A 13,873-nucleotide genomic window follows, 5' to 3' on the forward strand; every position below is an offset into this window, starting at 1 on the left:
CTTATACTTTCCTAAAATTTTCACATAAATAATATAAAACAAAGGAAGAAATACAGCATACAAATTATACATGGTAAATTTTGTAAAATTCCTAAGTGATGGTTCAAACTGAATGCTACATTAGTTGTATTTAGATTTTATTTCTATGTGTTTTTGTATATATTTTTCTTTTGCATGCTTTCATGTTAAATGTTTATTGTATTATCCTCATTGCATATCATATTGCCACAAAAGTATTCACTTACAAATATTTTACTCATGTTTGAATTGAGTTTTTTATTTAAAACACTAAAAGTAATAAAAATAACAGAAGATTCATTTATTTACTTAACATACCAAAAATAAATGTCTGAAAACTTCTTTGAATATAAAATTATGAACACAATTGAGCAAATAATGGTACATATATATATATTTATTTAGGCTATCCATTGATCTACATAGAAACACATTCAGTTTTTCTTTATTAAGTTACACAATATTATGATATAGCATTAAAAATTTGACCCAAATTTTATCAAAATTATCATTCAATTGATACTTAGTATCCAATAATATACTTATCAGTGGCACATTCATAAATTTGTTTATATTATTAAGTATATTGCATTTATATTGTTGAAAAAGAAACAACATACAAAATTTAATGTTGTGTTATTAGATAAATTTGCCAGTTTACATATGTGATGTATGTCATTTTCCATTATCATAATTCCAAAGATGACATATAGCTATGTTTTATAGAAGCATGCTTATTTATGTAAATCATTTCATTTTCTGTTATATTTGGAAATGTTTTGTAAAAATATAGTAAACTTATATTTCGGACATGTATAATTGTGATTATGGGATTTTAAAATATATTTTAAAGTATTTAATGATAGGATATATAGTGATATGTCATAAGATACCTCTTGTACACATGATTTGATTTCAAATAAAAATGGATTTTTAATGTGCAGTTTCATCCTTAACTGAAGTTGTATGCCTTGTAACATATGCCTTTAGTAATATTTTATTAAAGATAATGTTTACATAATTGTATAGAACACTTAAATTTTAAGAAAGTAAAAAATCTTTTATAATTGTTTAGTTGTACCATATTTAAAATGAAACTATTTTTACACACAATCCCTAGGGATTTTCCCAAAATTGGAAATTAATTCATAAACCAATTATGTGTGCAAAAACATTGAGTGTTTTAAAATGTAAAAATGATGCATTTTGACAATTAGAAAATCTGTGTTTCATACACTGATAATTTAACATGCTACCAAAATCAATTACCAAAATTAGCCTACATTTTAAAAAGATGCTTTTTCATTATACAATTTAACAGTATGTCAACGAGTGATTTTATACCTTTTTAGAGAAAATCAGTGTAATTTCTTTATATCTTTATACATAAAATATTTAAATTTATATGCACTTCTGCTTACTGCCATAATAATCTAAAACTACTTTTTATGATAATTAATTTTGAAATTTTAAGTAAATTCAGTTTATACTAGCAATGTGAATTTCTATGCTTTGGGAATGACAACAAAGTTATTCAAGGTACTCTTACACAAATAAACTTTTTAACGTCATACTTTATCAATGTGATGTGTTTGAAAGTTCAATATAATATTATGAGTTTGCCCTCTGTTTGAAATTATTCTTCATTCATTATACTATTACTCTGCTTCACAAAATTGTAATAATTTTATTTACTAAGTTTAACTTCATTACTGTTTAATTGATTTTCCATTACTATAAAAGTCATTCATTTATTCTTTATTTTGACAAACATTTCTTGAGTATCTATTATGTACCATTTTCCAAATGTCAGGAATTCTACATTCAATACAAAATATTTTAATGTGAGGTTTCATATATTTCACTAAAATATACCATATAATTTAACATCTTGTTTTAATTTGTATGGCAATTAAGATAAAATTTATTATATTGTGAGGAAACTAACTATAAATAGGCAAGATAATTATCAGATTCATCATAGATTATAATCAACCAACAACATTGCATATTTCTTAGTTTCACATGTTTCAAGTAAAAATCCACAAATGTCAATCCATGATTATTAATAAATGGACTTTTTGATATGTATTTCCTCATTACCCTTCTGTTTTTATTTATATTAGTAATTATTCAAAATTATCAAAACCTTCATGCAGAAGTAAAGCTCTACTAGTTATTTAAAGATGGGATAGTTAGAACAACTCTCAAGTCCCAAGGCTACCAAACAGCCTAATTTCTCATATATGGCTAAGAACTCTATTTTTTGTGGTCTTCAAAATAATAGTTTTTTTAATTATGTCTCTAGACCTATGAATATTAAATATAGAAGAATTCTAGACCTATTCACATGAATTAGCACAGGATGATTGGCCTATGTTCAAAAGATTACTTGGAATTGATCATTATTTCAGTGACAGATAGCTATGACTACATAACTATTCAGTTTACCTCTTTGAAAAATGTTATAAACACCTATATTTGTCTTACACATTTGTGTTTTCCTCTGACTTCTAGCAAAGTATATTTGTAGTTCCATAGACTGAAATAACTTAGATATTTAATAAAACAATCTTATAATTTTCGTATCTATTTATACATTTTTTCCTCAGAATACACTTTATTACTTTTTTATTCTAATTCAAACAAGATGTTATTAAACTCAGTCAGAAGTGTTAGTCAAAAAAAACGTTTCTTTTGCTGCTTGTGAATGAGTAGACTTTATGTTGACCTTCTTTGAGCTTAAGGTAGAAACTCAAATTTCTTGTCCGAGAATTATTAGTTCTACTACTTCTGTGCCTACAAATTACACAAGAGGGGGCAAACACAAAATTCTGAACTCACATTAAGCAAGATAACTATTTTCCTCTTTAAAAATAATAAAATACCCTTGTGTACATGTGAATAAAATATCTAATTACACATTGTGGACAGAAATTGGGATGCAGTTATTTGAAAAGGAAAAATTTGATAAAGGTATTCATTGACATTTCAAGATAGAAGTTTTTTAATCAGTGCCTTACCTTTCCTCAAAATTGATATACTTGCCTCCATAATCAAAATGTTTATTTAAAAATAATAAGCATTTAGTTTTTCAAAATCCTTTAAACATAGCATTAGTCAATTTTATGCATTTATTATATAATTAATCCCCCCATTTTGTATGGATTTTAGTAGCAAAAAGAATATCTTTTAATAAGCTTATGTGGGACTAGAGGTGTGGTTGAGAGATAGAGTAAGCACATACTCTGCATGTGTTATTGCCTGGGTTCAATTCCCATCATCCAAGTGAAAAACTACATGCACATTTAAAGAAATACATAGAAAGACAAAAAAATCTATTTTGACATTCTTAGACAAATTTTTGAATTATATTAAAATTTTAATAAGGTTAAAATGTTTGTTAATCCATATATGTAAATATCTATGCGTATATATCTATATGTTTACCATGGTGTTCCTTTTTGATATTTTGACATTCTCAATTGTTCTATAAAGCTAGTTTTGTATAGCTGAAAGTTCAGTGGTATTTTGTAATTTTCAGCCATTTACAAATATAATGATTTGTTTAATCTTAAGTAGTTAAATATTGGCTAATTTCAATTTTTACTTTAAAATACTGAAAAGACCAGAAAAATAGCTCAAAGGGGTGGAGTGCATGCTTTGCATGTGGGAGGCGTAGGTTGAATCCCCACCACCACATCCTATCCCTGCACTGCTTGGAGTGACCGCTAAGCAAGTATCCATTGAGCACTGCTGGGCCTAATGCAGAAATAAGTCAAGGAACCAAAAGAGAAGAAAAACAGTCATAATCTTAGGGATAAGGTGCCTGCATGCATGTAGATACCCCTCTTCAAACCCTGGCACTGCAGACATTCCTCTGAGTATCACTAGGAGTGGCTCCTAAGTGCTGAGCCAAGGATGGCTCCTGGGCATCACAGATATGTCATACACCGAAAAGTGGGAAAAATCTAAATTATTGCTCAAATTCAAAACAGCCTACTAGAATTTGAAGTGCATGTTACCTCATGACATTGAGTATCTTAGCACATTGGGTGCTTTCTGGTAAATGAAGTTAATATAGACGTTTCCATAGAACAGATTTTTCGGGTCACACCCCCGCCTCCATCATTTAGTTTTCGTTTTGGCTTTGACCTTAAATGGTCTTTTCTTCACTTGCTTGTTTTAAAGTAGATCATTTTGATATTTTTCCAGAAATTATGAGAAGATACAGCAGCACAGACTATTCAAAGCATACTTTTTTTTGGGGGTGGGGTGAGGATGGGGCAGCGTTGTTTGTATCTCATTCTATTAAAATTTACTATCTGTAGGGTATTTTATTACTAAAACTTATCTTTCGATAAGCCAACAGAAAACAAATTCAAAAACACTTTAAGTGTTTGCTATTTCCGTTTTGCACCCCTCCCCATGCCCCGCCCCCAAAGGTGTTGCAGTGACTGTGTTTTATTTTTGTGTCCTATGCCTCTGTGTAAGTTGATACTAACCAAGCGTCGGTGCCGGTGCCCTTACCATTTTCGTGGCGTGTTTTGTGTTTTTTGCCTCATGTTGGTTATCTTTAAGGGAATAGGAGGGAATATAATTGATTAAACTTATCAGAAAAAAATAAACACAATTTAAAAGAAAAAGTTAGCATCTAGTGCTACTGTGTCCCACAGGTTCTTCTCCATTGACCCACACTACCTCCACTGGTGAGTTAGAGGAGCATAACAGGACTGCCACTGGTGCTATTGCTGTTGCTAGCACATCCGCAGATGTTACTGTATCCAGTCTTACAGCTGTCACCATCCATAGACTTGCCGAGGAACAGCGAGTGCAAGTTCCGAATCTCAGAAATTCAGGTCTGGACCCCAACACGTCCAAGGACGGGCTCTCTCCTCATCAAGCAGATACACAAAGTACAAGCAGAAGACCAAGAAATGCTGAACAGATAGAAAGAACTAAAGAGCTTGCAGTTGTTACTCATAGAGGTATTGGATGTTATTTTACTTGTGCCCGTTTAGTTACAACCAACGCTATATTTTGAGAATGATTCTAATTAGATTATGAGCTGGGGTAAAAAAACACATCAGGACATAAGAAGAAAAGGTTAGAATTTCAGAGTAGCAGAAGTAATAACAGCTTAAAATGGAGTTATTAGAACAGAAAATAAGGACAAAACAAAGTGTGATGCAAATGTTCGATTGGTGAAGAAGTGAAAGTTAAGGGAAAGTAAAAGAAAGCACAAAGGAAAGATATATAAACACTAAATACCTATTGCATAATACTGGTTATGATAATGGCTTTATGTGGTGAGAAATCCAGTTTCTATGAATAAATAGCCATAATTGAAAAACTGATATAGGTCATTAATAAATTGGGGGTATTTGCATGAGATTTTAATTATACATATATATATCTGACAATGAACATTTGACAAACAGATAATTTGAAAAAGTGGAAACATTATGTCTGGTCATTGTTTTGTGTAGATTCTTCATTTTTAAAATAATCTGCTACCTTTCCCATATGATTGTACCTAGATTATTTCTATCTTAATTATTAAATACTGTATTTCTCAAATTAATATCTATTGGTTGAGATTATGGTTTCATTTAAATCCTCTTTAACTTCCAATTTAATTTTTAGAGGAAAGATATCATAAAGCCAACTCAGACATCTGTAATCTTCTATTCGTTGTTTAAAGCTTATCTTTAAATAATGAGAATGTGTAGGAAGCACATGTTAATTTTGTTTCTTTGTAGTATGTTTCAGTGAATAGTTTAGGGAAAACTCACTGAAGTATTTAAAATGACATAATCTATGCAAATATGTGCATCAATGGTAATATTAACTAAATGAACATATATTATGTGCAGAATACCTAATTTAATTCTAAATATTTTCAATTCATCAGCATATATTCTGAAACTGGCCAGTATTCTTGTAGTAAGGAATATATATCTAGTTCTTAGTGCACTCTAAAGAAAATTTAATAAGAATATTTCTCCCTAAATTGAGTGAAAATCATACATAGATGATTTATGTAAAAAAAGTAGCCAAGTTCATTTCCATGTGAGTTCTTGCTGAAAAAATAAGTTTAGTATCATTCTAAAAAGAATTCTTAAGCATAGTACTCTTTCTTTTATATAAAAGATTAAATTGATATAACATTATTTATTTAACTTCTGCAAATATTTTTACTCATAAGAATATGGGGGCCATGTTAGAATTTGTCATTTGTTTAATGAAGTAAGCAATATACTCTAGAACAAGAAATAAAAATGTGTAAAATTATTAAAATATTAAAATATACCCCTTAAGTAACCTTTACTCTCTGGAATATTGCATAAATTAACACTTGAAAACATCTGTATTTTATTAATCACGAAATTAACACTTATTGGATAAAATGCTGCCTTTTTTGAACTTAGATTTCCTGTAGAAATCATTAAGAATACAAATACTGCTCTAACCTGGTGTAACTGGGATTTTTATGAGTTTAGAGAGAATAGAGAGCAAGATACGCTGCAGACCTGATTTGATCCCAAGTACTACATGTGGTGGTAAGCATGTCCAGAAGTAAGTTCTGAGCACAGAGCCTGAATTAAGTCTTGAGAATATCCATGTCTAGACCAAACACCCCTCCAAACATATATACATATATATAAGAATATATGTGTGTAAAATGCTATCTGTAGATTCACATAAATGATACTTAAAACAAGTCGGTAAACTTACTCCGGAATGAGTTTCTTGATATTTCTAGATATGTATGGATGGTTTGCTGGTTTATAGCCAGATGAATAGTACAGCAGGCGACTTGTCTTGCAGGCAACTGGCCCGGATTTTATCCCTGGCACCTCAGAGGGTCCCTGAGGCAACCAGGAATGATTCCTGAGTGTAGATCTAGGAATTTGCCTTGAGTACTGCCTGGTGTGGCTCCATGAAACCAACAATCAAAATAAATAAAATTATTTTCTATGACATTTGCACTGTGTTGTAATCAGGGTGGCCTTTAAAATTAATGATCTCCCCTGAGCACCTGAAAGAGTGACTCCCAAGCACAGAGATAAGATTAACTCTTGATCATGCCTGGCCGTGTCCCAATCTCCACCTTTCCTAAGCAAACTAAGATGAAAGCCTGATTATTCTACTCCATCATTTAAAAGGTTTCACATTGACCTTAGGAATAAAACCAAGACTTGGAGCAGACCCATATTGTCATTTGTTCTTATTTATAGATTTACTATGTGTGACTCACACATATTCATATATCTTAACCAAACACAACAAATTCATTCTACAAACAAAATAAAACAGAACTTCATACATTGTTTCTACTTTCAAACAGATCATCCAATATATTTACATGATAGAGCTTTCTTCTACTGGACAACAAAATATCCAGTAAGCTCAGAACATTTTGCCTTAATTGACCTTATACCTTCCATTTTCCCTGAGTTCATAATCAGCAACCTTGTGACTTATACTGAAATTTTATACTCTGTGTTGCTAAAGATGCTAGGCTTTTTTGTGCTGTGCCTCAGATGCCTAGGATATATTGTGATGAAAGATTCACTTAAAATATTTTAGCTTAATTTCTAAAGCTATTAATAAGTATTAACAATACCCACTAAGAAAATTCAATTAATTGCATAAATATTTTAATGAATCAATAATCTTCATATTTCCTTATTGAAGAAAAGTACTTCATTTTTTCACAGTGATAAGATTTTTGTTCTAATATTTGTTGGTTTTGTTTGTCTTGAGGAAATCTGAAATGGCCAGGGTTCACTCTTGGATCTGTAACCAGGGATCACTCCTTCCAGTGCTCAGGGGACTGTATGTGGTGCCTATGATGTACTAAGCATGGCCACATGCCACTCAAGCACATGAACTGCTCTATTATCTCTCTGAAGCCTAAAACTGTGATGTTCACTTCTTATATGGCAACAATATTTCATAAACCTATAATTGCATGTTGCTATTATCACATTACAACTTCAAAATTTGCAACATTGGGCCCCAAAGAGATACTACAGTGACTAGGGTACTTGTCTTACATGTCACCAACCTGGTTCTTATTTCCCTCAATGCATATGATGTCACCAGGAGCAATTCTTGAGGTCCAAGCTAGGGGCAATTCCTGAGCACCACCAGGTGTGACCCCAAAAGACATTGCAACATAATGCTAGATATAAAAAACACCTTGCTTATAAACCTTATACCATTATAAAATCTTAGGTAGACTCTAATAAAACACTTGGAACTACACTCATCAAGTTTTTTATGATTTTATATTAAAGTAAAACAGTGGCTGCTTTTTCCACATTTAAATTGCCTTTTGAATTATATGATAGATATTAATGCCAATTAGCACAAAATTATTTTGTGCTATAAAATAGTTTAGCATTTTAAAATATTTCCCCACACACATTTCCTACATTGATTAATGACACTGTCTTTAATTTTATCTTTTGATTATTTCTGATTCCTCATTTATTTCCAATAAATTCAGACAAAATTGAAGTTTATATCAACACTGTTATAAACACATGAACATTTTCATTTTAGCTAATATTTGGGACATCTGTGTGAACACTTAAATTATATTAATGTATGCTATATACCATTTCACTCTAAAATTTTATATAAATTACATAGCTGCTGGATCTATTTATAATCTGAATATGCTTGGAAAATTTTATTAAATACGCTTAACTTTTTTTAAAGTTCTTTTCCAATTTCCTGATTTACTATAGTGAAAGGGCTGGAGCAATAGCACAGAGTTAGGGCGTTTGCCTTGCACACGGCTGACCTGGGTTCGATTTTCCACCCCTCTCAGAGAGCCTAGCAAGCTACCAAGAGTATCTTACCCGCACGCCAGAGCCTGGCAAGCTACCCATGGTGTATTCAATATGCCAAACACAGTAACAAGTCTCACAATGGAGACGTTACTGGTGCCCGCTCGAGCAAATCGATGAGCAATGGGATGACAGTGCTACAGTGACCATAGTCAAAATGTTGGTAAAGGAGTAATGTTATTTAAATTACCTTAAGGAGTTTGGTTATAGTATAGAGGTTATATTGGGTTCAATTCCAGAAATCGCATTGTCCCACCTAGCATTAGTGGGCACAGTCCCCATTAGCCCCCAATACCATGGGGTCCCTGTATTATCAGCAAAACTGTCCAAGAGCCTTGATGGAACCTCCAAAACTCCTGAGAATTATGTGGGAATAACATTCCCCATTGCCCCCCCAAAATTATTTTAGTGCTTTTTTCATTCTATTCATGCTCAGTAAAAGAAAACCATCTTTACTCTATTGAATGGTCTTTTAGGATTAATATGAAAGGAAGAAAATTTAAGTTTTGGGGGATAGTATAAAATGCTTGGCTTGCACACAGACTGGCCCTGGTCCATGCCCTCATTGTACTTCTAGGATAGATCCCTGAGTACAGAGTCAGAAGAAGAGACAAAACAACAGACAAATGCTAAAAATGTTGATATAGATCTTTAAACTATTTTGACAGCACACTCCAGTTTCCTGTGTTTGTACCCAATAGGTCTCAGTATGAAAATTTAAATTTTACTGATTTGGACTTCATTTCAGTACACATTTTCTAACTATCATACATGAATCTCGGATAGATCTCTGAACTATATTAACTCAATTTCCAGATTAAAAAAATAACAGCATTATAATTTCTATTAGAGTTATTGTAAATATTAAACATTACATTGGTGGAAGAGCAAAAATAAAACAAAAACCAAGTGTTTTTTTTCTCCTAATGAAACAATATCATATTTTTAACCATTGCTGTTGGTTTTCAGTTCAAGAACTACAGAGTGTACTTCCTGCCCTTTTAACTATTGATTTTGAGAAATAACTTCAACCCCCCCCCCCAAACTGCATTTTCTTAATAAGTTAAATGCCTTCTTTTAAAAATTCTGATGTGGAAAAAAAAAAACACACAATTGCTGACCTAAGCATTTATCAAATACTAATTATCACTATTAACATATATTTTTTCTTTTTGGGTCACACCTGGCGATGCTCAGGGGTTACTCTTGGCTCTGCACTCAGGAATCACTCCTGACGGTGCTCGGACAACATATGGGATGCTGGGAATAGAACCCGGGTGGGCCACGTGAAAGGACACGCCCTATCCACTGTGATACCGATCCGGCCCCTCTCATATGTTTTAACTTGTGCAGTGTGCACATTATTCTGTGCAGTGAAGATCAAGAATGAACAAGAAGACTACTAACAAGGGACCTAGAAGAGCTTATAAAAACTAACAAAATTTATTCTTAGCAAAATTTTCCATCACAAACATTTTTAAAATGTTAGTGAAACATGAGATGAAATAGCAAACACTACAGGTAAAAGGAAGGAAGTCTACATAGAGAACTATTTGAACTAGTTCTTGAAAGATTAATAGCAGTTTCCAATGAGAAAATTAGGTGTACGTGGTTAGGATATAAAAGCTTATCCAAACATAGATTTGTGCAGAAATAGGGTGAACCTATATGAAAATACAGTTTAGCTCTGCTTAGGGAGAGATTGTAATTAGTATAAAAAAGATAAAGTAGTATTTTAGTTTATCAAAATTTTATGCTTATATTACATACTAGCTATTATTTTTTTAATTTATTAGGTTGGTTGCTATGACTGTATATTTTTATTTGAAATTATGTCTGATTACTTAAATAACCTCTTTAAAAAAAGTTCAATGTTCTAACTGGAAGAGATTTTGGTTCAATGTTGACATAGATTTATACTGCCTAGGCAATAAAATGAATCAAAATAAAGTATGTAACTAGTGCTAGAGAAATAGTACTGGAGTTAAGGTGTATCCTGTACGTGGGATAACTGCATATGATACTCTGAGACCTCCTGGAGTGATCCCTGAGCTCAGAGCCATGAGTAAGCCCTAAATACTGTCGTGTATTGTCCATAGTTCTAGTAGTTTTGTATTTTAAAATTTGATATAATACTTAAGAAGACTATTATTTCACAGTGAAAACAGTGGCTATATATATATATATATATACATATATATTCTATGTGAAATTTAGGCATTCAATTTGCTAGACTAACATTCATGTATTTTTAAATTAATTGATTTGTAAGGGACTAACATATGCAAAGTCCTGTAAAACACAATACTATGGTTAAAGTAATATCAATAATACACACAATTAGGCTTTCTTTCTTAAGTCTATACTTGTTCAATCTAAAAAAATGATCATTAAAATGTTTTCCAGTTACATAGATGAAGTTTTTTGTGTATCATGATAGAGTGATATTAATATTTTTTCAAGTTTTTACCAATGTCTGCCCACTGTTAAGGAGCAGCATTGGTGATGTTTCTTTGAAATTATAAAATGTAGATATATTCTTTCATGAAAGAATCTTTTATATATGAAATAATTATATACTTTTAAATTATTTTTCTAGTGAAAATTTTACCTTGTTTACTATATCTTGTACAGTGATATATTTATTCTGAACATTCATGTCCTATGCTGCTCCTATGACTCAGTATAAGCAATTCTCCCATTGGCTGTTTAATAGCTAGTAATAATATCAATAGTATCAAACAAAATTTCAGTTTAATTTATAATTTAATATGAAGTACCTAAAATAAGACTTCATGTATATTTTCCCCATAACAAAAATTAAGGTAAAACTTAATTATGTTTTTAAATAGAATTTTTGGTGACTTTTGCTTCAAGATAAGAATGAACTTAGTATAAAATGTTCAGTTCAATAATGTTAATACAAAAAAGTAATGTTTTATTCATATTGTAAGCAATATTTCCTCAAGGATATTCATTTGAACATTTAAATGGATCAATATTAGAGGGAAGACATAAGATGATCAGACATATCATCACTACATTTACAGTTTAATTTGACTTAGTTTAGTCAAATTCATAGATAACTTGTTCAAAGAAACTGGACTTTAATAGGCCAAACTATTATGTGCAACTAACAGTTCCTATTTAGCAATTAAATACCTTTGGCTCTAGGCAATATCAGACATGTAAAAATCATCTCAAATATTTTCAGTTGTTCTTAAGCAACTAGCATTGTTTCAAAATTGATTGATGCTTTTTAAAAGTACAATTTGTAACTCGCTAGCATATTATTTTAGAGTTTTGCTTGTTTTAAGATTAATTACAAGTATCACAATGAGTTAGCTATAAGTAGACTTTTTTTCATGAAAGGACTAGAACTTTTGTTTTAAACATACTACCACTATGTTGAATATGTGATAGATTCAAAAGAAGTATGTCTTTATTTTTAAAGGATAAGTGTAGTGCTAAGCTCACATGTAAAATTATTAGTCAATTTTAAGAGAATTCCTGCCAAATATGTATGGTATGTAATTGGCAATGTGTTATAGTGCTAAACATCTAGAATTATAAATCTTAATCTGTTTTGTGAGAAGGATCAAACCTGTTACAACAGAGATTATAGAATGTAGTGTTAGAGGATGTTTCAAGTATATCAAGGTAATAATCCAATAGATTATTATTAAAAAAATTATAATAGCATTGATTTTTATTCGGATATAAATTGTGTATTTCAGGAAACAAATTTGTGAATTGCTAATATTATTTCAAGAACAGTTTAAGAGGATAAATGAGTCATTTTGAAAACATTTCAGCATCAGATTTTCTCAATGAGTGTTACTATTCCTTCAAATCTTGTCTATGAATCTAGCCATACATTTTATACATTAATATTTCTAATGTGTGTTTTCTTTTGATATCTATGTCAAACTGGACATATCTTTATGGTTTTATAGTCAGACATTTCCTTTGACTAAAACAGGCATAAAATTGTCAATACTACCATTTAAAAAGATGAATAAAAAGTTTGCAGTCGGTAGCCAGGCAAATAGGGATTCAGAAGCTCAGCTGCATGTGCATTTCTTCCATGGCCATATACATGCTCAGTCCTTAAAAACAAAACAGAACTTAATAAAGCAAAACTCAAAGCAAAAAAAACAAAGCAAAACAAAGCACAAGCCTCTCCATTTGAGGAAATAAACCAAGCAGCAAGACCTTTAGGAAGTGTCTAAGATGTTAAGTAATGACTTTCAGGGGTAGAGCAGTAGTACAGTGGGTTGACAGGGCATTGGCCTTGCAGGGTCAACCAGAGTTGTCTTCCAGGTACTGAATATGGTCCACTGCCAGGAATAATCACTGAGCACCTCTGGGTATGCCTCTCATCCCATCCCTCAAAAAACAAAACTTCTTCACCTTTTAACCCTATTTTATAATCTATTTCTACCTCTTTCTCCATATCATTTTCCTGCCTTTCCCTTTCCTTCACTTTCTTGCTCTCTTCTTTTTTTTTCAAACAAGTGTTCATTGAGCACTTACATGTAAAACTATATTTCAGTTGTTGAATGTATGTTATTGCGGAACATTGAGCTCTCAGAGCTTTATGAAGTTTATTTTCAAGTGGGCAAAATAAAAAAGATGGTTAAGCAGATAACTATCTGAAACTAGAAAGAATTATATGTCAATTTAAAGCAAGTGTTGTGGGTGTGATATGTGGGTGAGCACCGAAAGGACTCTTTGAGGAATGAAATTTTACTTTGAGATTTAAAGGAATCTAAGGGCAGAAGGAGGCAGCCCTATCAAAACAGAAAAAGAGCTTATCAGATGAAAGGGAAATATGCTTCAAAAAGCATGGGTTTTATTTGATGCAAAAGGTGGCCCAGTATATCTAATGCACAAGGAGACCTGTGCAGATGAGCTTGACTAAGGAGCCTAGCAGAAAGCTGCCAGGTTAATTTCAGGGTCAAAAGTCATGTTTGATTTTTATCTAAAAG

General features: G+C 31.5%; 1 protein-coding gene across 2 annotated transcripts in view; it reads left to right on the forward strand.

Annotated features, from left to right (window-relative positions):
- The window catches only part of CSMD3 (CUB and Sushi multiple domains 3), a 1,180,343-nt gene that overhangs the window by 432,778 nt on the left and 733,692 nt on the right, over positions 1 to 13,873 (forward strand). The window contains exon 7 of one of the 2 annotated variants that reach the window (XM_004607658.2): positions 4,695 to 5,006. The exons of the other annotated variant lie outside the window; for it this stretch is intronic. Coding sequence (XP_004607715.2) covers positions 4,695 to 5,006 — 312 coding nt within the window. The remainder of the gene's footprint in view (positions 1 to 4,694; positions 5,007 to 13,873) is intronic. 2 annotated transcript variants of the gene reach the window in all.

This window comes from Sorex araneus, chromosome 2, assembly GCF_027595985.1.
Source record: "Sorex araneus isolate mSorAra2 chromosome 2, mSorAra2.pri, whole genome shotgun sequence".
Lineage (NCBI taxonomy): Eukaryota > Metazoa > Chordata > Mammalia > Eulipotyphla > Soricidae > Sorex > Sorex araneus.